The 24562-nt window shown below is 44.6% G+C and overlaps 1 protein-coding gene across 1 annotated transcript; it reads right to left on the reverse strand.

The window, feature by feature from the left end:
* Positions 1 to 12382: 12382 nt before the first annotated feature.
* On the reverse strand, positions 12383 to 21014 carry LOC149857098 (protein phosphatase 1 regulatory subunit 3E-like). Its single transcript, XM_090063273.1, has one exon. The coding sequence runs from the start codon at positions 20912 to 20914 to the stop codon at positions 19817 to 19819; it is 1098 nt and encodes a 365-aa protein (XP_089919399.1). The 5' UTR covers positions 20915 to 21014; the 3' UTR covers positions 12383 to 19816.
* Positions 21015 to 24562: the final 3548 nt, after the last annotated feature.

Consider the following 24562-nt stretch of genomic DNA (forward strand, 5'->3'; position numbering starts at 1 on the left):
TTGTGGTGGTTGTGGTTGTGTTGTATTTCACATGTAAAAATCTGTCAATTGCTTTACTCTTTTTCAGGGGTTTTTTAAGTGGTGGAAATGTGTATGAACCTTACAAGAATAACCTACTTCTGGCACTAACCCAAGTTTTCAAATATGTTCTAGCTGTTATTTGAGTGTGAGAATTATTAATCATTCTATGCATACATGACCGATAGGTAGTTCTTTCCAGGGGGGAAGGTGGGCAAGCACATATTTAGCTGCATGATGAAATGCATTCCCTTTCTCAGTGAAAATGGTGATGGGTTTATCATTGAAGAGGACCTGAAGTCTAGAAGGGCCAGCTCTAAGGATAACTAATCAGAAGTGAAGGATGAGGCTAATGTACTTCAAAAAAGCACTGTGTTAGGATTAGAAAGGTGAGCCAATGCAGTGGGTGGAAGCTACAATGAAAGACTGCGGGACCTGAACCTGTTCAGCCTTCACAAGAGCGGGCTGAGGGGGGACCTGGTGACTGTCTATAAACTCAGCAGGGGGGACCAGAAGGGGAGACAGTTTCCCCTAGCACTTTGATTCCAAGCTTGGGATCGTGACAGTATCTTAGGGGTTGGCAACATACAGCCCATGGTCTAAATCCAGTCTGCAGAGATGCAGGGCTGTGCCTGGGTTGAGCACAGACGATCTGTCGGGGCCAGGGAGCTGGAAGCTGTGCCTCTGCCACTGACGTTTCTCAGCATCCTCCCAAAACTCCCCCAGGTTGCGGTGAGTGCAGTTTCTTTTCAGCCAGAGGTGAGCTGTACCAAGGCCAGGCTGGCTGGTGGTGGTGGCAGCCATAGTCCATTGCTTACTGAAATCTATAAGGCCCTTGTGACATGTTAGAGGCATCTCTTTATCTAGAAGAATGACAGTGTAAATGCTGAAGCGGATCGGGGAATATCTTTCCCTGTGGGAAAAGTGAAGGACTTTCACTGGGGAGTAGCGTACTCTCCCTTTCATGACCTATATGCAAATTGTGATTGAGCTAACAAATGAAGTGGGTTTAGAAATCCTGTCGTAGTCTCCAAAGAACAAAGGGTCACAGCAGATTGTCAAAGAAACTTGCAACTAGAAGCCAGGGGCCTTTGTAAAATATCTATTACTGTGTCACTATGCCAAGACGCAGTTTATTGGCTGGCAACGAGTCTCTGTTTTCAGCTAATTCATGTGGCCTTTTTGTAGTTCTCCCTGGGAAAAAACCGTGCCTGAGCTTCATAGAGGTGAACGTGAAATATTACTAGCTAGTGCTGCTTTGTGCAACTTTTAAGAGGTATTAACCATTGGCCATACTTGGATATTGTTTAAAAATGTTTACTTTCAGTGCAGTTGTACCTGCTTAAACACCCCTCAGCCCCATTATCAGCTTCTAGTGCTTATATTTCAATTGGGGTATGTCTGCAATGCCTTGACAGCCTTGAACTATCATTAGCTGAGGCACACAGAGTCGGGAGAGCAGCCAGCCCAGGGCTTCCTGCATCCCATCTAGCCAGAGAGTGGCTGGCTGAGGCACAGGGGCTCTGCAGCTCATGGAGATGGGGGAGTAGGCAGCCCAGGGCATGTGCTGCTTCCTTGCTAGCTGGGGCATCGGGTGCCTCAATCTGGGGGCTGCCTGCCAGCTAGCACTGCACTGAGGCACCTTGTGCCCCAGCCAGCTGCTGCAAATGCACACCCCTGCTGGTGTAGATGTGCCCTAAGGATCCTGAGGTTGCTCCTGATTGTGGGCATCCAGAACAGCAGCATCCTGAGCTACCAGTCAAGCCAAGATTCAATGCTTCTTTGATGATGCACAGTTAGGGGAAGGCTGGTCCTATCTTTTAAGCACATGGCTGCAAGCCAAGTCTGCCTTTTTGCTCATGTCTTCATGCCTGGCCTCAAGCAAGTCCCTTAATGGTCCAGTTCCTTTAAAATACTGTGGATAACATTCCTGCTTTTCATCTGATTTTGTTAATTAATGCCTGCAAAGTGTGTGAACTTGACAGACGCTTACTTGTATGCAAACAGTGGAATAGTAACAGAAGGAGAAAAACATCCCTAGCTGACCTGTATGGGTGTCAAACTAAATGTAACCAATATATAACAACAACATTGCTTGGCAGCTGTTTAACTGTTGGGGATCTGAAAGTACTTTTCAAATATTCCTTGATTAAGACCCAAAATCACTCTCTGAGACAGTACTTGTAGACTCAGAATCACAGGAAATGAGGGTTGGAAGGGACCTAAGGAGGTCACCTAGTCCAACCCCTTGCTCAAATCATCTCTGGTACCTCTATATCATCTCTGGCACAGTATCTCTTTTTGTAACTCAGCATACTGAGAATACTGCTGAGCCCCTGGTTGGATCCTTTGGGTAGGTGTACATGGCACAATGCAGTGTTGCACAGATGTACCCAAGCTAGCTGTGAACACTGGCTTGTACACCCAGGCCTACACAGCATGATGCAACCGTGTCTAGAAACATTAGAGTTGGCTCTGTGGGCCACAGCTCCAGACTGGGAGGCTGTACAAATAAATTATGGGTTTGTGCAGCACTGTGCCTGAGCTAATAATCCAGGCTTCTCAACAAAGCTAATTTCGTCTGGGTGCAGTGCTGCATTAAGATGGATAGTGCTCCCAGTTCTAATGCAAGGCTGGGCAGGCATCTCTGCAGAGAACTGCCTTGCACTGCACAAATATGCTCTTTATTCTTTCTGTTGTGCTCAGGATAGAAGGGGTTTTTTTTGCGGCGGGGGGGAGGTATTTTGTTTTGTTGGGGGGTTTTTTGGCTTAAAGCTGAATTAGTTCGGAATTCCAAATAGAATTGAGCTATTGAGCTTGGCTCAGTCTGAGTGGCTCTGCCACCAGGCAAGTCTTCCTCCCAGACCCATCAGTTTGGGACTTTGGATACTCCCCAAATCTATGGCATACATCCTACACGCAGGCCCCAAGCCCAAAGGCACTGGGGTATGGATGTCCCCTAGTCACACTTGCTGCTAGCCAAAGGGCTGAAGAAGCAAATCAGGGGAAAAGCGCAAACAGTCCCGTTACTACAAAACTGTGCGGTCGAGTTTTCCGCATCTCGAAACTTGCAGGGGTGATTCTGCCCGGAGTGCGAGGGACAGGCCTCACCCTGGGAAAACAACCTTGATTATGGTATCTCCCCTGCCAGGTAGGAAGTTACTTTTGGAAAAGTAATTCACAGTTCATCCCTACATAACTACAGTCGGGTAAAAAAGGGTTTTATTGAGAGACTCTCGTGCCAGAGATGGTGGGATTTCAGTACTGCTGTGTCTACATAGCTTCTAAATCACTTTGGGTTCTATCAGGATTCAAGACACTATCTCTCTGTCTAAATGGTCTGAGGGTAAATGATCATACACCAAGAACGAAGCAGAATCAAGTTCCAGGAGCAAAGTGACAGATTAATGTTGAAAAATACAAAGCTTTTCAATATTGTTTTCAATTTGTCTGCAGCTGTGACTAGAAAACATCCACAGTACTGACTTCACTGTCAAATTAAATTAGCAGTGAGCCAATTACTTATACAGCTCTGACAACTGAGCTGCAAATGTGGCACATCTCAATTTCTTAAACACAGCACGTTTCCTGAATCTTCCTTTGTCTCCAGTCACTTGAGGGCCTGAGGATAAGGATTCTCTTTCCCCTTTGCCCCTCTTAGTGTATTATTATCTTTCCACAGAGATGTAATAAACCAAGCTGACATTTAAAAGTCTTATCCTCATCTCACCCCAGTCATCTGAGAACAGCAGTAATAAATTGATCCTGCTCCTTAGCTGGGAGAGCGAGATTTCTGATTCTCTGTGCACAAAGGAAATGTCAAAGAACGAGGAACGTAGGGCCTGCGCTGTATATTTTGGAAAGAAAAAGGGTTGGAGCTGCATCACTTATCTATGAGTTTTGAGATAGCTTAGGTATAACTCCACAAAATCAAATGGTGACCCGATTAATCTTGGTATTGTTTCCAGTGTAAAACCAAAAACAGAACAAAATGAACAAAAACCCCCAGTGCATAATTCCACCACTCGGTGGTGCTCAACATGTAAAAGACAAGTCCCTGCTTAGAGAAACGAAAAAGGGCTGGGAGTCCCAGAGAAGCTGCCTTGTTTTCTCCCCAAGCTACTTTCCTCTGAAAGACTTTCCTTAGCACTTTGATCTTAGTCTCATTTAACTTCCTAAGGAAATATCAAGGGTGGAGAAAATAATTGATTAAACCTACCTAGGTTCTGACTTTATATGGGGAAAAGAAGGATCTCACATGGTCTACATGCAACACTTTTGTTATAACACCACTCTTCCTTCTTCTCTCCCCAAAAGTCTCCTCCGCCCTCTTGAATTCTTTCTCAACCGCACTATAAGGTCCTATGGCAAGTCCCTTGTCCTCTTAGCTGTTTAGAAAGCATTTGGCTTTGCCATAGTTAAGGCTCAATCCAGTTTCCGCTGTGTGAGTATGATTCTTTGTATTAACTTCAGGAGACATGACTTGGAGTTTGTGGCTCCCTGTCATTACCACCCGACTTCTTGACAAAAATCCCTTTAAGCTCAGTGAAAAATTAGACCCATAAGATATAGCTACAGTGATGTTCAGGGCTGACCTTAACTAACCTGAGTCACATGTTGTCGCCCTTCCCCAGACCTTTCACACCTCATAGTCTGCTCCAGTGGTGTCCTTACTGTACTTATTTATTCAGTCAAGCATTAAGTTATAGTCTAGGTTCCCCTGGTGAGCCCCTCTGTGAATCAGCTGGCAAACTATTTCGTCTTCCTCTGGGCTTGTCTCAAATTAAGGCAGTCAAGTGGGGTACAGACAGGCCAGATATAGGAACGGGGAGTTGTGGGATTGCTTCTGGCAGACTTCCTGTGTTAGTTCCAAACTCTGCAAGGAAGCGGAGGGCTAGGAGATGATCAAAGGTTGGGTTGGCTTCAGACCTGGAAGTTCGGCAGAGCTTTTAGGCAGGACTGATGTGGAAAGTTAAACGTGGGGTTTTACATTATAGATGGTTGGAGAGTATAGGCTTCAGGGCTGTCTTATGGTTGACTCCTCCTATTAGCATAGACAAGCTTTAACAAGCAGTATACAGCCTACCTATTTAACGTAGGGCTGGATGATGCCACCCTTGCTCCCGCTGAAGAGTCAAGTACAGTAAATTCAGTGATGTTCCAGTGGCATCAGTGGGCAGCACGTGTTGCTAAAATGACAGCTAAACCCCCCTCGGAATAGCATTTTTGTGGTGTTTTACCCCATGGTTGCCAAAAGGATGCAAAAGGATAAGAGTGAATAAGACATAAGGGTTCAATATGCATTGGCAAAAGGAAAAAATATGCCCTTGACAGAAAGAGATGGAGACAAACTGTGAGAATAGCCAGTGACCTCTTGGGTCTATCGAATGAGTGAGTCGCACTGAGCAATAGCACCTCACTGCACAAGTCGTTCCATCGAAGCATGTGTGTAGACACACGCAGCTCAGCATAGTGGTGGTGTGAGCTAGACCAGAGGCATTTCCCAGCAGTTAGGACAGTTAGTCCCAAATGCCGACTTGGGAATTTCCTGCCAGAATTTAATCATATTAAGATGGCAGCTTTGGCAGAGGGAGGGGTGGTATATCCTCCCATTTAGGAGAATAATCTCTTACATTTCTGTACGACACCAGATAACAGTGAAGGTCACTATGGGTGTATTAAAAAGTAGAACAGACAGACTGCTGCAAACAATGAGTTAATTATATTCCCAATTTTTTTTCTGACCTTTATTTAATCAAACAAAAGATGAACATAAGACATAAGATGCAAAATGCATGTACACGCACCATCCGAACATCTGAGCATGTAGCTGTTACCTGCTTTTCTTATGCTGCTGTTTATCACCCTCCCTTGGTTCTTCATATCTAAAATGCAGACTGTTTGCTTTCGGGGATGACGACTGCTCCTCTCTGAACGAAGCAACTCTCATGCTTCGGGAAGCTTGGAACATAACCTTCAAGTAATAATCGTCCCCAAGACAAACAGCTACAGTATGTAGCCTGCAGCTGAGACTACAATACTGCATAATGCACCAGAGACCATCATCAATCTCCAGCAATTGGATTTGTGCCTTTCCCAAAGAAAAAATCTTACCAACCTCCAACTTCAGCTTGGTGCATCAGTCTGAGAGTCTGTCCCTGCCTTGAGAGACTCTGAACTGTCATCTTTACCAGGGTCCTCTCCTCCGTGACCCCTGAGGAGCAGGTACTTGTCTGTTCCCGAAGCAGCTGTTGAACAGTCCTGGCTGCCGCATGTTTTGTAACATTGCCGAGCAGCTTTCCTTGAATGTCACCCACCACACACACGTGATCAGTGAATGTGCCTGACAGCAGAGCAGCTCTCAGATCAGACAGGAATATGACCTGATTCTGGCTTTTTCGGAGATCAGACTTAAGAGAAAATAATCAAATCCCCTCTACTCCATTTTTCTCCTAAGGTTCATTCCTTCTCTCAACTGCTACACTCAACATACACATATATACACTGAGCCCATCCTCTTTCCAGTGATATCTGGGCTAAATTATTTGGGGTTAGATTGCACCCTGTGCCCACAGCCATGTGCAAAGATGTTTTACGTGGGCAATCAGCCACAACCCAGCTCGGTCCACTTATAGCCTGTCACCCGCTGTCTGGGCAGAGGAGAGGGGAGCATTAAGTAAGCCAGATGTTGTGAGGAGTGAGAGATACAAACTCTTCCTTTTCTAGTGCTGCAGAACTTACCTAGGGAAGGAAATCATGCCTGGGGTCAAGCTGGCAAGGGGACAGTCTCTTTTAGCATGGCTGCTACCAAAGAGCTGTGGGAGGCCCCAGCGGTGCACTGAACAACAAAGTGGTCTTGTACTCCCAGTGCTGTGGCCAATGACACGACCATTGCTTGTGTAAGGAATAGAATAGGCTGAAAGGTAGATGTACAAAACAGAAGGCGATACACTTGGGAACTAATAACAGATACTTCTGCTATACGCTGGGAGCTCACGGTCAGGAAATGACCGAGAAGGAGAAGGGCCTGATCGCAGGAGGATTGTGAGAGGCCAATGAGATGTAACTATGAAAAAGCCACATGTGATCCACGCTGCTGCATGAGATGAAATACTGCCAGTAAAAACAAGGAAATACTAATGCCATTTTACCAGGCAGTGGTGAGAAAGGAACACTGTGAACATCGCTCTTGAGCATAGGTAACTGGAACTGACCTCAAACTGAAGGGATAGGGAGAATAATGGGTCTCTCATAAAAGAGGAGACTAGCATTTCTTGGCTGGTTTATTAAGGCAAAATGAAAGCTGAGAAGTGATATGATTGCTGTCTATAAATACAGAAAGGGAATAAGCACCAGGGAAAGTGATTTGAGCTAAAGGACAATGTTGGCACAGGAACAAATGGGTATACACTGACTGCAAATAAATTTAGACTGGAAATTAGAAGAGGGCTCCTAACCATTACAGCAGTGAGGTCCTGAAACAGCCTTCTACCCAGTGTACTCGTGTCAAAAAACCTATTTCCTTTTATGTCAGAGTCCAGTAAGTGATTCTTTGGCAAGAGGGGCAATTTTACCTGTGCATACAGCAGCGGGTGAGAGCAGTAATTGAATATGGCATCTAGTTCTGGGGCAGACCTTTACAAAGGATGTTGAAAATTTGGAAAATGTGAAGAACGTAGCTTCAAAAATTATTTGAAGGCTGGGGGGAAAAAACAGCGTTTCAGCATGAGACTTTAAAGCTGATGAGACTCTCAGCTTTACCAGCATGAGATTCATCTGTTTAGTTAACCAAAGAGATAACCAATAAATGACCAGCTCACAGTATATTAGCATCTCCGCGGGGAGAAATTATTGGGTACCAAAGGGCCCTTTAAGTTGCAATAAAACAAAATAAAAGAAAATAAAAGAAAGATACAGCAAACCGCTGGTTTCAGCTAAAAGCCAGACACATCTGAGTGCACACATTGTTAACTGGAAGGTGATGAACCTTTGGAACAGTTTCCTAAGGGAAGCAGGGGGCTCTCCATCTCAAATCCAGACTCCGTGCCCTTCTGGCAGATATGCTTTAGTCAAACAAGTCATTAAGGTCATTACAGCGTTAACTGGATAAGACCCAATGGCCTGTGTTACACAGAAGGTCAGACTAGATGATCTAATGGATCTTTCTGGTCTTAAACATCTATAAACAAACTAGCAGTCCCAAGGCAACAAAGGGCTATGCAACCAGTTTGATTAATTCTCAAGACATATTTATGCTCATGTGCCTTCACTTAATGTCCTTGTTCAGATCCAGTCCTCACATTGCTATTACTTGTCATTTCAAATGCAATTCCTTCCTGGCTGCCCCATCATATATACAAGATGTTTATTTTCCCCAACAGAGGCAACATTTTGTTCCTGCAGATGTACCTTATCTTTTGTTTGGCACGTGCTCCCCTACCCTGAAGGATCTGTCCTTGGTGGAAGAATTTAGTCGGTGGTATTTATCCAGGCTAGAATTTTGTTAGCAATATCACTGTCCTCTTTCTCTCCGCGAAAGCAGATTTGATCACTGCAGCTCCGATAGGGCTGGCTGTGTTCAGGCAGTACAAATTTCTGCCCCATCTGTTATCGGACCGTAGTGTCATACATTTGTTTACAGACTTTAAAGTATTCATGTCACAGAACGTGTTTTGCTTAAAAATATGTTTTTCGTGAAAGCATGGAGCTTGATGTAAATGTTCTTCTATCCAGCTCCAAAAAAAATTGCACAAGCGAAGACAAGGATTCTGCTTGACAAGAGTAGTTTGTGCCTGCACAAGAATTCACCACGTGCCAGAAGATCCTTGTGCATGACAGATTGCCACCTTTACAGAGACAGGGCCCTTGGCCTCAATCCCTTTTGCAAACCCCTGGCTTGCACCTTATGACTAGCCCAGCGCAGAGCAGCCTCAGGCTCCAGGCAGCTGGAGACTGGCTTGCTGTCACCTCGCTCAGCTCCTTCCCAGCTGCATCGGGTACTCTTCGGCTGCAGCTTAGAAACTGGGTACTACATCAATTGACTGAAAATGTTGTTGGATCTTCAAGATAACAACACTGAATACCATTGCTCCCAATCATGAGAAACCCAAATGCACAATCTCAAATTCTCTTCACTTGGTCAAGATACATTTCACCTTTCAAATACGAGGCCAAAGGATAAAAAACCCATTTCCAGCAGGTTTTCGCTGCTCTTGGTCTCACCACAGCACAAGAGGTTAGGAGACAGAGCAGCGCTCTGTGGCAGCTGGGAACTCTACAGGCCTCCCTAATGACTGTGCTGCCCTGGAGCGTTACTGATTTCAGATACACTTATGCTGTTTTCATGCAGAAGACGGTCTCATCTGTGCAGTACTGGAAAAGTCTTTTGCACGCTTAGTCTGAGCGATTCCTTTTGCTCCTTGTAGAACCGTATTGATAACTGGGATCTTTTGAAACAAACCAAAGCTACATCCGCCCTAATGTTACCCAAAAAATCAACCCAACGGTGAAAGACCAAGAAACTGGTAACGTGCCTATTGAACAGCAGGTTGACAGGAAAGAAAATGAATGCAGATGCAACTTCCAAGAGAATGCAGAGACTGTGGGTTCAGGACAGCGTGTGGTAATATCATTTAACTGGCAAAAGCTTAAAATCAAAGAGAAAAGAATCCAACCTTTTTTGTTTCCTGGGCAGAGCAAAAAGAATCCAGCTTTATAAACATTTGAATGTACCCAGACCCTGCTCAGACCAAGCAGCAGCCTGATTTCAAATAGGAATACTTGCTCCAGTAGCAAGTTCCAAAAAATGAACTTATGCCCAGAGGGCAGGATGCTATCCTTTTTTTTTTTTTTTCAAATCTGAATGCAAAACAAGATGGTATCCCTTAAAAAGTTAGTACTGTGAACTAAATGGACAATATGCTGTGTTGCAAGGATGACAGTTTTAGAATAATTAAAAATGCCAATTTTTTTTTAACTAAGGCATTGTTAGAATTAATTTTTATTTCCAGATGAATACTGGAAACATTTGGATTTCTCTAGTTCAGGGGTCAGCTACCTATGGCCTGTGGGCCGTCTGGCCTGCAGAGCCAGGATGCTAGTGGCAATTCAGTGACAGGGATGTGGAGGGGGAATTGCAGGCAGCCAGATTGCAAGCAGCAGTTTGCCTTTGGAATGAGCTCTGTTCATTCAGTCTTAAAGCAGATCCTTAATAGTGCTGCCTTAGCACCATTTATATACCCATGCCATTCTTTTGAGGTTGCAATAAGATTTCTATTGCAAATGTGCATTTACTTGCAAAAAAAAAAAATGACAGAATAAATACAAAACTGTGATGTGCCTTGTGTCCTATTAGTTCAGGTTTTATTTAACAGTTAGATTGAGCCAAGTGCTAGACAAAGTTGTTCAAATGATCATCTCTTCTGCAATATTCACTGCTATGTGCGCTTTGTGCTTTAAAGCAGAGACTTAAGACAGCAAATCTACATTCTTTGTAAAAAAGATTCTCCATACTATTTATAATGGTGGCCCTTTAGGAAAACGACTCAAGACTTCGAGAGCTATGCTAACAGTTTGCTTTAAATAGAAATATTAGATCAGAAGATATATCCACTGGAAAAAAGGACTGAGACTAGTGGCTATTGTTCATGTACTCTGCTGTCACAAAGAAACTGTGAAAAAATGATAATGTGAAGACAATTAAGCACCCATTCTTGTAGAAGGCAGAACTGAATCACATCCAACACACTGAAACAACTGCATACACTCACATAAGGGCAAAGTGCTGCAGGTTCTGCCTTCAGCAGGTGCTACTCTTTGAAAGGTGACCAGATGCAAGCTGCTTGCTGAGAGCACCTCTCTTCTTGACTTGTTTCCTGCGTAAAGGCCTGAAATGTTCTTCTTAGAGAGAGTTTCCCCTTTATTTTACCTTCGAAAGTCTCTGCAAGAACTACTGCAGTGACCACAGCACAAAAGACAAAAGCTGGGGGCTCAGTGCTTACAAGCAAAAGATTTGGAGGATTGTTTAAACCTAATTTTTTAGCACCCATAAAAACCCAACACTTAATGTAGAGAAACTGGAGAGGGAGTAGAGACAGAATGAAGTCAATAAGGGAGCTGGAATGCACAATACAGGAGGGAAGGCTGAGGGAACTCTGTTTAGCTTGGGAAAAAGGAGATTAAGGGTGGACACAATAGCAGTTTTCAAATGGTTGAAAGGCTGCCATAAAGACAAAGGAGAAGCATTGTTTTCCCTTGCCACAGGGGGCAGGACGTGTGCCAGTGAGCTTACACTGCTACAAAGAAGGCTTATTAGAAGAAATCTCAGGAAAGACTTCCTAAGTGCAAGAGCCAGAGAACAAAGGCATGAACTACTTAAGGAAGTTGTTCAGTCTCCTTCACTGGAGCTTGTCAAGAAGAAGCTGGAAAAGCACCTCTGTGACCTCTTAGAAATAGCCCGACCTGCACCTGTGTATGGGTTTGGACTACAACAGCCCTCAAAATTCCCTTTCCACTAATCCCTGGTGATTTTATGAACACCCTTGCAGGAAATAGTGTGCGTTAGTTAAACCATCAGTCCCTGTACCACTTCACAGATAGGGGTTATAAAATCAGTATATATAATTGTATAACCCAAGGGATACTACAAAGTCAGAGATTAGACTGGTTATTGAGTGAAACTAAACCACAGAATGCCTTTTACATGCCCTCCCATCTCCCAAGACAAAGTGTGCTTGCACTTCTTAAAAGCCAGAAGTGGCCTTTGGCAGACTGGTTTTGCACCATCATGAACCTCAGCATCAGTTGGAACAGATTCAGAGCCGCCTTCAATTACAAAATCCCCAGGATGAAAAAGCCAGAGACAATAAATTTGCTGCATCCCTTCCTGATCTATGCTCTGAGCTTCTCGAGTGCAGGTGAGAAAATCACTCGGACAGTGAGAGAACACTATATTCCCCACACATTTTACAGACATATGCAACACAAGGGTAGTCACAAAGATTTAGACCACCTGAGATTCTGACTCAAAATTTTCTTGCGCATGGTAGTACTTCCCATTGCTTACAGCAACTCCAAGGGGCAGATTTTCCAGGGCTCAGCATGCAACAGCTGTCAACGAGGATCTTCTTAATGTAAACTAGTCATCATCTCTTTTGAAAGCCTAGCATGGCCCCAAAAGGTATTTTTGAAAAGCTAGCCCAAAGATCACAGGTCTGCCTTAGATGTGCAAATATATTGCCCATTGTCTTAACATAGGTTGTCTGAACAAACCAAAGCACAAACTTAAATTCAGGATGATTTTCAGAAACCTGCAATGGCATGGTCTGTCAGCTAAACAAATATGTTTACAAGCATCACACATGCATAGTTTTGTACCATTCATCTTTAATGACAGCTACGAGTTACATGTATATAAATATAATTTTTCATCATAGTGACACAAGCAACTAGATATGATTTAGGTAGACAAAATAGGAAGTGTTGCTGTAAGGCTACATAAATTATATTTTTATTCACAGGCTCCAGAAGAGCAAAGGCATGAATATAAAGAAGTTGATGGTGAGCTTTTAATGACTTTGGAATTTTTACACAAATTAGAAATGAAGATCAACTTGAGGTACAAATACTGTAGAACAGACTATAATCAGAACTATTACTAGTTCATGTTCAAACTTACTCTTTAAAAGTGACTCAAAACATGATAACAACAAATCGTACAATCCCGTTTTACACAACGAATATCCTCTTTGTTAGTGATTAGTGAGACTGACAAGTAACAGTGTTCAGAGTGCAGCTTATTTGGTTTCAAAAACCGATGTCATTTTATAAAGAGGCTCCAATCCTGCCATTGGATCCATGCAGCCAAGCCTTCACAACCAAAGTGCACCCCATGGATATTAAGAAGTAAACACCCCAACTGAAGTGAATGAATTTCAATGTCTGCATTGAGCAAATTACAGGATCAATGCCAAATCTGTTGTGGTCCAGTTCAGCAAGGCATTTAGCATACATTTCATGTTTTATGCATGAGAAATCTCACTCACCTCAGTTTTGCTACTCATGCTTAACTTGAAGCATAAGTCAAAAAAGCCTTAATGCCATTCTGTTTATTTTTAAGGGTATAAAATTATAACAATCACAGCATCACTGACAACTTCTCTGGGGTAGAAGTATAAGCATTTTAACAGTATGCCAGAAGGCATTTTACTTCTGCCACTAACTGCAATAGGAACTGAATAAGGCCCAAAAAGAGCTAGTACTGTTTAAGACATAGGATTTTCTTTTTGAACCCTTTAACATCTAACTGTAGATAGCAGAGAAATGCAGGAGCTTCTATCAACCTTTCAAAATAGTCTAAAGAAGAAAAAAGGTGTACTACAATATTGCATAGAAAAAGTCCCTGGTACAGGTATGCTTACACTGGAAAAGGAAGCATTTTGCCTACATTTTACTAAAAACAAAGCACAACCATACGTAAGTTACATGATTCACCTATAATAACAGTGACTATGTTCTTTGGAATTGCTAATTTATTTCAAGCATATTTTTTATTCTGCATGCTACGGATAAATATTGAATGACTAGAGTTGAATGTGAAATTGTTGTGGGATGGGAAAAGAATTTTTGACTTGTCAACGTGTTTCCTGTTCTCCATCCTACTGAAACCCAAACTCCTCCACACCACCACAAGACCCCTGCACAGCCATGTGGTTTAGGCCATCGGTTTGGGATGAGAAGACCTACATTCAAGTCCTTGCTCAGCTACCTGTAGAACCGGTCACCCTCCCAACTACCCTATGGAAGGTCTCTCTTATTGGAGTTGCTGCACCTGGTGAAGAGAATTTAGTATTCACGGCAACCAGAGGATGACTTTGCAGTCTAGTGCTTGTGGAATTAAGGAGGGGTGTAAGAGACTCGCATTCAAGAGTCTACTCTAATGAATATTATTGACATGAAATGGAACAGCTCCAGCAGGCAAGACTGAGACAGGGAGTCTCATCTCAGAATAGTTAACCAGTAGTTAGTTAAATACATTCCTGGGTTGTGGCAGACCTAAGTTCAAGTCCCTGTTCTGAATCAAAGGTTGCTCTCTCCAATATTCTGGACCTAAGAAAGCTTCCACTTAAAGCTGCTATTTCCTTGAAAAGTTTTGGCTTTGTTGTTTTGACATTTTCCGCTGTTGATTCCCTGACCAGCTTTACATAAAAGGATGATTGTTCCAAACTTCTACTCCCAACACACACATTCTTTTCCGTTTCCTAAGTTAATTAAATCAATAATTTAATTTAATTAATCTGTAAAGTCTTAGGACAACTTCAGACCTCACTAGTTTTCACTTCACTATATAATTGGTGTTTTAACTAGTAATTTTTTCATATACATCACAAAGGCTGTATGTACCAGTTGCACATGAGATGCAATATTAATGTGTTAAAAAGCCATGCATGTTAATTTGAAGGGAGAAACAATTTAGTCAGAGATAACACATTCTTAACAGTGAGCACTTGAATCTCATGGTACAGACTGTGCAAACCAATTTGATCCATCTATAAATGTCATGATATACATTAGGCAGCATATAACACAACTAAGACACACATTTAAACACACAAATTGGCCTCATAAAAAACTAGAGTTTCTGGATTCCACAGAGAATATATACTTAGAAGTTTATCTGTGTAAAAGGTGCACATATTGAATAAATATACTTTGTCTTATAAAAATATGATCACGATTACTCTTTGATATAATAATAATACGGTTCTATACATGTACCAGGAGGACACATTTCTTATAATCCTTCCTATTATTACAATACTGGAGCGTAATATCAAACCCTTTTGGACGTTTCAGATACTGGACTTCTGGCACAGTCACATTTTGCTAGCAGTCAAAAATGTCAGGACATTAGTACCCATCATTGTGTTTACATTGTAAGTTACATTTTAATGGGAAAGCTTGAAGCAATTATTTTGGAAAAAAAATAAGGAACACATTAATTTTCTTACTAATGATCCTTGCAAGGCACCTAAACATTTTATGTTTCAGTATGTTATAAACCAAATTTGGAATATGACTGCAGATTAAATCTATATAATTCTAGATGAAATCAAACAGGTTTTTGTCTCTTGGCTCTACTGAACATGCTTCAAATATTTGATGAATATCAACATTATGCATGAACAAACATTTCTTCATTCGAGTGATTTAACTGTCTCTATACACAGAACAATTTTGCATTTGTTCTGTTGTTTATGAAGACTACGTATAAGTGCACACATCCATCCTGAACAGAGATGTATTTGCCAGCTCTAACTACAAAAGTAAAAGGTAGCTTATCTTAAATAATGTATCTATATTAAAAACTGACTGTGCCAGCATTTTAGTCATTGTTTTTTTTAAATACTATTGGGCAGTAATATATTTAGCAAATTGAGATTCATTTTACAGATACCTGAGTGTCATATTTCCTGGCATTTTGTTAAATATTTCTAATACTGAACAAAAAATTTGGAAAGATACGTGTATGAAGACAGAATCACATGCAACCAATCCATAGCTAAATGTGAAGCAGCAAACATCAGTGTGCATTGTTCATACAGTACAATTTGACTTACAGTACAAGATACCATTATATTGCACATTACATAACATGTCACATTTCATAAAGATACGGTTTTGCACTGCAAACAGGTACATTTTTACATCTGTGAAGACATAAATGATTTACAAATGAATTTAAAAGTAAAATACGTCATTGAAACATTATTGCCTTGGCAAGGTCATTCTAATACCAGCGGAAAAGGGTGACATTGCATGGATTGATCTCTATAAAGAAGAAAGCTTATACCTGACAACTTTGCCAGAAAATATTGCCTTAAAAAAAATTTAGGTTTTTTGGAAAAAAATATTAATACTTTTTCTTGGCAATGTTCTTGTTCATCTATATCCTGTACAGATTTGGTTAAAAAATGGCCCTCTTCCTGTTCCCATTAAACACCCTTGCAATTGCCTTCAAAATGAAACAGGTTTAGTTCATTCCCCACCCCCCATAAAGCTATGAAATGTACAATATCATTATTATATTTTTTTATTATTATATCATTGCCCACCATTCTTTAGCTAGTTTTTTTCAGCTTTATCTTCCTTTATCACAATGCTCTGGAGCAACCCAGTTGTGTCATCCTGAGCATGAAAACAGATGGCAGCTATACACAAATGCTGCCATTTGGAAAAATGTTCATAATCAGTGAAACTGAAAATCTTGTGTAAAAATTATTGTAACAGAAATTAAACTAATTCAGTGTTCCATTAAACAGTGTACCCTGAACTCATCACCAATATGCTACTGTTTAAATACTGAACGCATTATGAGCCTGTTCCTGCTCCCACCAAACTCAGTGGCTAACTTCTTCAGTGAAAACAGAACTGGGCCCAATACCAGCTTCCCAACATTTGGAAAAATATATACAGCGTAAGCAATTATACCCAACTAGGTTTTAATATATGGTTTTAAAACACTAACGTCTTTATTTGAAATTTGGAGTCCAATCCTGCAAACAGGCATAACCTTTCGGCACAAGTGGGACTGTGATCTACCACCAAGCCAATGTCCAGAAACTTAGAATGAAAGCGTATGCATAACCTAGCATAAGATCAGGGGCCCTATCTTACAACAACATTTCTTCTGGGTCTGCCAGACTTTTGAAAAGGTTTTCTTTCCCAATTTATTAAAACAGGGGAATGAAAACAGGCCAGTAATATAGGTATCTGGACATTATTATATAGCATACAAGAAATATGGCTCAATTCTGCAGGTAAACTTCAAATGGAAAGCAACAGCAGTTTTCCTTGAATATGGGCCGTATTATCAAGCCCCAAAGTCCTCAATATTGTGTGCTAATTGTTAAACAGGATGATACCATGACTTGCTAATGAATAAACAATATGCATCCTTCAGGTTTTCTGAATTAAAACAAAGACATACTTTCTACAAATATTTTTTGAAAACAAAAAGTTAACAGGTATTGCAACAGGTCTAAATGCATTTACAGATGCATTCCCTAAATAAGGCAAGAGTTCTTAATCTCTATAAAGCCATTCACAGCTGAAAATGATTTTACCACAGTTTCCACAGCTCTAAAGCTTTTTAAAAATTGTATTAGGGGAAACCTTTAAAAATATTTCTAAACAAAAACTATTCTAACACATGTAATTAATTACCTGACATTTTTTCCAAATAGCAGCATTAGGAAATTTTTGTGTGTTCAGTTTGAAGAACTGCATATTTTTCAACACATTTAAATGACAAGGGAAAAGACACTGGGAAGCTAACATGCACAAAGAGAAGTTTGACAAGATGTTTGTTTGGTTTTCAAAAAGTGATTTTAAAAGGAAAATGCTTGTGCTCTGTCTCAATTACAGATTTCATAAAAGCAGTGCATAAATTTAGGATGTCCTTATTAAGGAGATACCTCTCAACATACTAACAAAGGAGTTTAATGGATTTAAAAAGGAGCAACAACATGTGTGCCTGGCTTTGCACACAGTATGCAAGGCTAAGCACAAAGTTCAGTGTTTTCTATTAAAATACAGAGATGAGAAAATTGGTTTGAAATGTAAATGAACCCCTCCCCACCAACAAGCAAAGCCACCTTACACACATGACTGCAAAATAGGAAAGGTTATTTCTTGCTAATATTATTCTATATAATATTATAGAAACAACAGCAATTGTAACCAGGTAAGTAATTCTACTCTTGTGAAATGTGCAGCCTAGTCCTTCAGACTCAACAGATTTAGAATCTGTGATTGCTTACCGGAATCAAGCCAATACTGGAAAGCCTGGACATCATCTTACAAGACACCTAATGCCTCCTGAGATGCCTTGTGCTCTTGATTCCCTCTGAAGCTAACAAAACTTGAGAAAGATCAGCATCATATGGGATTAAGTTGCTTGGGAGATTTAACCTTATGATTAAAGAATGCCCAAATAGCATTGCTGTCAAGTACCAAAAGATCCAAAAAAATTGAAGGGCTGGACCTTACAGACCTTGCCATGAATAGTTTCACTGAAGTTAGTCTACCAACTCGTAACTACTATGTGCAGAATCCCTGCTTCCACAAACACGTAAGATGCAAGTATGTGAGAAGTTAAGGTCCAAACTTGCCCCCAAGTAATCTCTGTGCAGCGAACCATACATAAAAATGCATGAAAAAGGGGAAAGATGATGGCCTTATTCACATTTAACACAACATTAAAATCCTTTGCTAATATTTGCATTTTATCATTAAAAAAAAAAAGTAAGTCTGTATTTGGTTTTGTTTCGATGCAAGAGAAAACACATCTTGTCATAAAGAAGGAGAGTTAAGGGAATATAAAAATCAATGACTAACTGATTTTTACTGGTGCATTTTTACTCTTTCCAGCTTTTTTACTCTCTCCAGCATTTTCGGCAATATTTAAAAAGGCTAACTTCTGCACTGATACATCAGCCCAAGAAATTCAATTAAATGACTGATGACTTTAATCGATTACAAAGGAAAGTGACAATGCAGACAAGAACTGTGTGTACCACAACTCCAGTGTACTACAACTACAGCAGCAATTCTTGCAGCTGTTGTTCAGACAAACCCGATTTGCTTCAATGGGATTTAGTACCTCAGTCCTGCAAATGTGCATGCAGTAAACTGCTCGGGTGAGCAGCTCTACTGACACACACAACAGGGTTTGACATGAGAGACTGGAAAAATACATTACGCAGTTTTCAAAGCAAAAATAGTCGTGCATTTAAAAACACAGCCCTCGGCAGACTGCATTTTAAATCACAGATCATGTCACTAGGTTCATTACTTCTCCTGAACTATATAAAATGCAGGTTCAAAATAAAAATATATCTTTTTGTTCTAAATTTGGGACTTGGTTTTTGCTGCATGACAAATCCAAAAGGATTTGCTGGGCTCCCTCACTAAATGCTACTAGAGCTCTGTCTCAAGAATAAGACCCTGGTCCTGCAAGGTCATATTCAGGCATGCATCCTTGTGCCCACAAACCCCTGAGGCTCTAGCAGGACCAACCCACCTGAGCCGGCCACATCCCAGCTTTCCTTCAGCACCACTGATTGCAACAGATCTACCACTACTGCCTACTGGATCCACTGTAACACTTGTTCTCTCTGGCTAAAACAGACATTGGGTTGGGCTGGTTCTTGCCAGCTTTAACTCACACCAGTGGTTTACACAAGCCTTTGGACGCGCCATGGAGAACGTGTGCCAAAGCCCACCCAGCACAGCGACCAGCCCCTTAATATGGGGGGCACTAACGGCATATCAGTGATTGCTTGAGACAAATAAACCACTGTGCAAGGATGGGAGTGAAGGTCAGTGCCCACTGCCCTCCAGGAGCCAGTGACCGCTTGAACAGCGACAAAGTTGGATCAGCCTTGGTTGTCTGGCCAAGGAGCGTGCGTCTATAAGTGGATTGGACTTGGGTGTCCAGCCAAGGGTGGATTGGCCTTAGTTCTCTGGTGAAGGAGCATCTACAAGTGGATCAGACTCGGGTGTCCAGCCAAGGGTGGCTCGGCCTCGGCTGTCTGAAGGAGCATAGTTATCCAGCAAAGGAGCATCCACAAGCGGGTCGAATTCCGGTGGCTGGCCAAGGGTGAGTCGGCCTTGGTTGTTTGGCGAAAGGAGCATCTACAAGGGAATGTACTCGGGTGTCCGGCCAAGGGGGGCTTGGCCTCGGCTGTCCCACTGAGCGTCTGCAGGCAGCTGGGCCTCGGGCGCGGTGGAGGGGTGCTCAGAAGGGCCCGTCGGGCGGGCCCCGCGCGCGCAGGCAGTAGTTGCGGCCCTCGTTGTTGTCCCAGTACTCGGCGCCGGCCACGCGGTAGCGCAGCGCGAACTCGAGGCCGGCGCTGCCGAGGGCGCCGGGCCACAGCGGCAGGTGGAAGGCGAAGCGGTCGGTGAGCGCATCGCCGGGCGCCTGGTAGTCGGCGGGCAGCTCGGCGCAGCTGGCCCAGCGGTCCAGCGTGTAGCGCACCGACACCGCCTTCTCGTAGGCCACGTTGAGCACCCGCGCGGCGCCGCGCAGCCCGCCCGCCTCGGCGCGCGCCCACTCCAGCCGCACCTTGTGCCGCCGCACGCGCTCCGCGAAGCCGGGCCCGGCGCCGGGCTGTGGCGGGAAGAGCGGCTCGAGCGGCGGCGGCGGGCCCAGCTCGCCCAGCGCCGGCGGCCGCCGCGTCTTCAGCCCCGGGCCCGGCCCCAGCCCCAGCCCCAGCCCCGGCAGCTCGGCCTGGCGGAAGAGGCGCACGGCGGCCAGCTCCAGCCCCAGCGAGTCGGCGAAGCGCACGGTCTTGCGGCGGCCCGGGCTTTGCTGCGCGGCGGGCCGCAGGCCGCGCTCCCCGGGCGTCGGCAGCGACTTGGCGCGGCGGCGCAGCGTAGGGCTGGGCGGCACGGGCGGCAGCGCCGGCTCGCGGCCGCGCGGCGGGGCCGGGCCCGGGCCCGGGGCCGGACCCGGCGCCGGGGGGGACGGCGGCGAGCGCGGGAGGGCGGCCGCTGGCTCCGGCTCCGGCTCCGGGCTGCAGCCGCCCGGGCACGGTTCGGCCAGGCGGCCGTACAGGCAGGCGCCGCAGCTGAAGTTGCGCGGCAGGTAGAGCCGCGGCGCCGAGCCGGGCAGCGACCCCGCCTCCTCCATGGGGCTGCCGGCCGCAGCCGCCTGCGGAGCGCGGCACCCGACAGCCCGCCCGAGCCCAGCGCCGCCGCCGCCTCCCGCCCCGCCCCGCCTCCCGCTGTCACGTGCGGGGCCGCCGCCCCTCCTCCCCGCGCCTCGCGCCGGCCGCTCGGTGCGGGCCCTCCACGTCGCGCTCCTGCCGGCTGTCCTCAGCACGACCTCGTACATTTCCCCACTTCGTCAGCACGACCCCGCTTATGGCCACATTTCCTCAGCAGCATTTCCTCGTCCCTAGGCACAACCCCATTACTGTCAGTTTTCCTCAGCACGACCCCATACGTGTTCCCATTTCCTCAGCATAACCCCATTCACGCCGGTTTCCCCCAAGCAGGACCACATTTGGCTCCCAGTTCCTCAGCAGGACCCCATTTATGATCCCATTTTTGTCAGTTTTCCTCAGCACAACCCCATATATGTCCCCCTTTCCTCAGCAGGACCCCACATGTGTCAGTTTTCCTCAGCGGGTCCCATCCATCTTCCCATTTTCTCAGCAGGATGCTCTGTGGCCCTGTTTCCTCAGCACGGCCCCTCCCGGCCCGCAGACCCCAGCTGGGCGCCCCTGGGAACCCGCGGCCTAGAGGCTCCGTCTGCCCTCGGGACAAGGCTCGGCCCCCACGGGCCTGTTTGCGGGCTTGGGGTCCCTGTGGGCTCCCTCGGTTGTGAGGGAGCTGCAGGATACATGGCAGTTGATTTTGGGGATGACTCGAGAGAAAGCGGAGAGGGGAGTGGGGGCCACGGGCTCAAAAGGTGTGGGGGGCACCAGGGCAGCTCTGTTTTTTAAGCCATTGAGAAAGTGGGGCCCAGGCCCCCCAAGTAATGCTCTGAGCTTCCTTAAGGAGGCCACTGAGGAGGTAACGACTGATTCCTTGGGACAAATAAAATGGGGAAGGAGGGAGGGTCATCGGTTCTTCCAGAGTGCATGGAGGGGGGCAGCACTCACTGGCCCTCAGGAGACTGGCCAAGAAAGGCTGACAATCTGCTCTGACGGTCTTAGGATGGCTGTAATTTGAGGGGGTTGAAGCAGTCGCGATGATCTGGGACTGCAGTGGTGCGCGCACGAAGAGCCAAGCTGCAGCTGCCTCCTTTCCTGTTCTCCCTTGTATTTCAGAGAAAAGCCACGAACGGCTTTGATATGTGCTCAGTGCACTTTGATATCACCCCACTGATTCAACAAATCATTTTTAATGATGCATTTTATCTTCCAAACCAGTGGTTTGCAACCTGTGGTCCCCCAGGGGTCCACAGACTGTTGAAGGGGACTGCGAAAGATGACTACGATTAATCAAAAGTGTGTGAACACCCGCACACAATTCAAAGGGGTCCGCACCTTCATTCAAAATTTTTTAGGGGACTGCAAATGAAAAAAAGGTTGAAAACCACTGTTCTAAGCCAGGGGTCTAGGTTGTAGCTGTGTTGGTCTAACCTGACGAAGGGTTTTTGAACCCGAAAGCTTGCTTACTAATTGTTTTCCAACTATTTAAGTTGGTCTAATAAAAGATATCAGATTCACCCAAAGAACCTTGTCTGCCTATGTTCTAAGCCAAACATTTACTTATTTACTAATATTTGTGCGTCATTAAGGGCTGTGACTCCTGGCACTTTGCAAGACTTGCTGTTGGGGGTTGGGGGAACGAGCTGCATGTCTGCAGCTGCTCTGCCCTCCTTCCCTCACCAGCTCTGATGCGGTCTTCAGAATGGGAGGGAGGGAAGGGAGTGAGGGGAGTTGTCTGGGGTTTGGCCAGCCTGCACTGGGGCGGGTGGATTGGAGCCCCCTCCCCACTTTCTACGCACCCACCCCACCCTCCGGCACAGGCTGGGCAAACCCTAGCAGAACTCATTTCTCCCCCTCCCATTTGAAGACAGCATCAGGAGCCGTCAGGCACTGAGAAGTTAGTGAAGACGCTCTGCTTTGGAGTGCCTACATCCAAATCCTCACGTCGTGAGATTGTCCCATGATTGGGCACTTCGAAAGCACTCAGCAGCTGCACACTTCTGTAAGGGCACGGCTGTAGAGAGCTTTCGAGGGGCTGATTGCATGACAAATGTAACTTTTGTCTGCACCCAAAGAGAGTCTCTTCCAAGTCTTGCATTTTTCTAAGTATTTCAAATAGTTTTGCCTTTCAGTCACTTTAAGTTCAAGTGGAACATACTGCCTAGGGAAGTGGTGGACTCTCCATCACTGGAGGTGTTCAGGAAGAGGTTGGACAGGACAGACACTGGTTGGGGATGCTCTAAGCATAGGGATGGCTTTGTTCCACTATGGGGATTTCCCAGGCTTCTGAGCAATACTGCTTGCCCCCACCCCCCCTTTCTGCTGCATGTCAGAGAGTTTTTAAGTCTCTCCCAGCGGCACTGTGTTTTGGCCACAGCCCACTGGGGTGTGCCAATGCTTCTGGTGGGACCGAAGCTGGAGGTTCCTGGCTAGAGGGTCTTGCCCCGCCACTCAGGGTCAGACCAATTGCCATATTTGTCATCAGGAAGGACTTTTACCCCATGTTCAGATTGGTATGGATTGGGGGAGGTTTGCCACCCTCTGCAGTGGGGGACATGGCGACATTTCATAGAAGCAGGACATTGGCTGCTGTGGTTCCCCTGCTTTACCTGTGGCAGGTTAGGGTGTGTTAGGTCTGTGTTGTGTCAGGACTGACAGTAGTCTTTAATGTAGAGTTTAGATTATGGATCGTGTAGGGTGGTTTGGATAGAGATGATCCTGCCTCAGGCAGCGGGCTGGACTAGATGACCTCTGGAGGTCCTCTCCAGCCTGACTTTTCAATGATTCTCTGAATTATTTAATTTAATTATTAAAATACACTCATGAGAGTTGTTAAATACTTTGAAAAATAAATGGCCATGAAGTGTTCCTCTTGTTCACTACTTGCATGGGAAACCCAAAGGGAAAGGTGGAGGAAGCCCTGATTTAGCAAGCGCTCTTTTCTTTGAAACAGTCTCACTATGCTGTGAACTGTTTGACTTTTTTTCTGGGATGCTTTCAGGAGATGTGAAGGCTATGTGGCCATTTGGGGTTGTTAAAAATCCTGCAGTACTTTGCACAACAAGCGTGTATCTGAACTTCTCCCTTTTGGTAATTTGGTTGCCTAACTTCTCTTCTTGTCTTACCATTTTGTAATATTACTGCTCATGGCTGAACTCCCCAAGACCTGCATGTTGGTCCTTAACTGTCAGTGACGCTGCACAGAGCAAGCCACTCTCCTTCATTCCCTACTGTTGGTTGATTTTCACTCACAACTCTGGTCCATCCTTTGTTCAGGGGAAAGTGAAGACTTAAGTCAATAAAAGTCATGGAAAACTAGTGCTTCCAAAGAGAGCAGAAAAACAAAGATAAATACAAACAGCCTTCAGTCAACCAGGTCATAGCAATGTGAGATGCTAACAGACACTTACTGAAACAAAATCCTCTTAGTGGCAACACTGCCAAGGCAAAATGCCTTTAAAATCCTTAGCCCTTTACTTATCTTCAGGTGGAACCTCAGCTGGAACTTCATTTAGAGGGAGCAAAAAGGGCATTACCACTATGGCTATGCAGATGTGGGAGTTACAGCAGCAGAACAAAACACTTGGGATGGAGTGCCATTCTACCTCTTGCAGAAGAACATCAGATTCAGATTATATAGTGCACAGCACACAGGACACAAGCTAAGTCTACAGAAAGACTTAGGTGCCTAGGTCCCACATTGCTACAACCTCTGGTTCCTGTTCCCCTATTACCCTGCCCCCCACTGAATCCACTTTCTGTCTACTTCCTGTCCAGCTCACGTACAGTGCATTTTGTCATGCAACTCTCTGCCCCAACACTGC

Source organism: Crocodylus siamensis, chromosome 9 (genome assembly GCF_052110815.1).
Source record: "Crocodylus siamensis isolate JL-2025a chromosome 9, ASM5211081v1, whole genome shotgun sequence".
Taxonomy (NCBI): domain Eukaryota; kingdom Metazoa; phylum Chordata; order Crocodylia; family Crocodylidae; genus Crocodylus; species Crocodylus siamensis.

What these genes read in the sequence shown, in the direction of transcription:
- LOC149857098 (XM_090063273.1), bottom strand. Translation starts at nt 20,914, where the DNA reads ATGTACGAGGTCGTGCTGAGGACAGCCGGCAGGAGCGCGACGTGGAGG.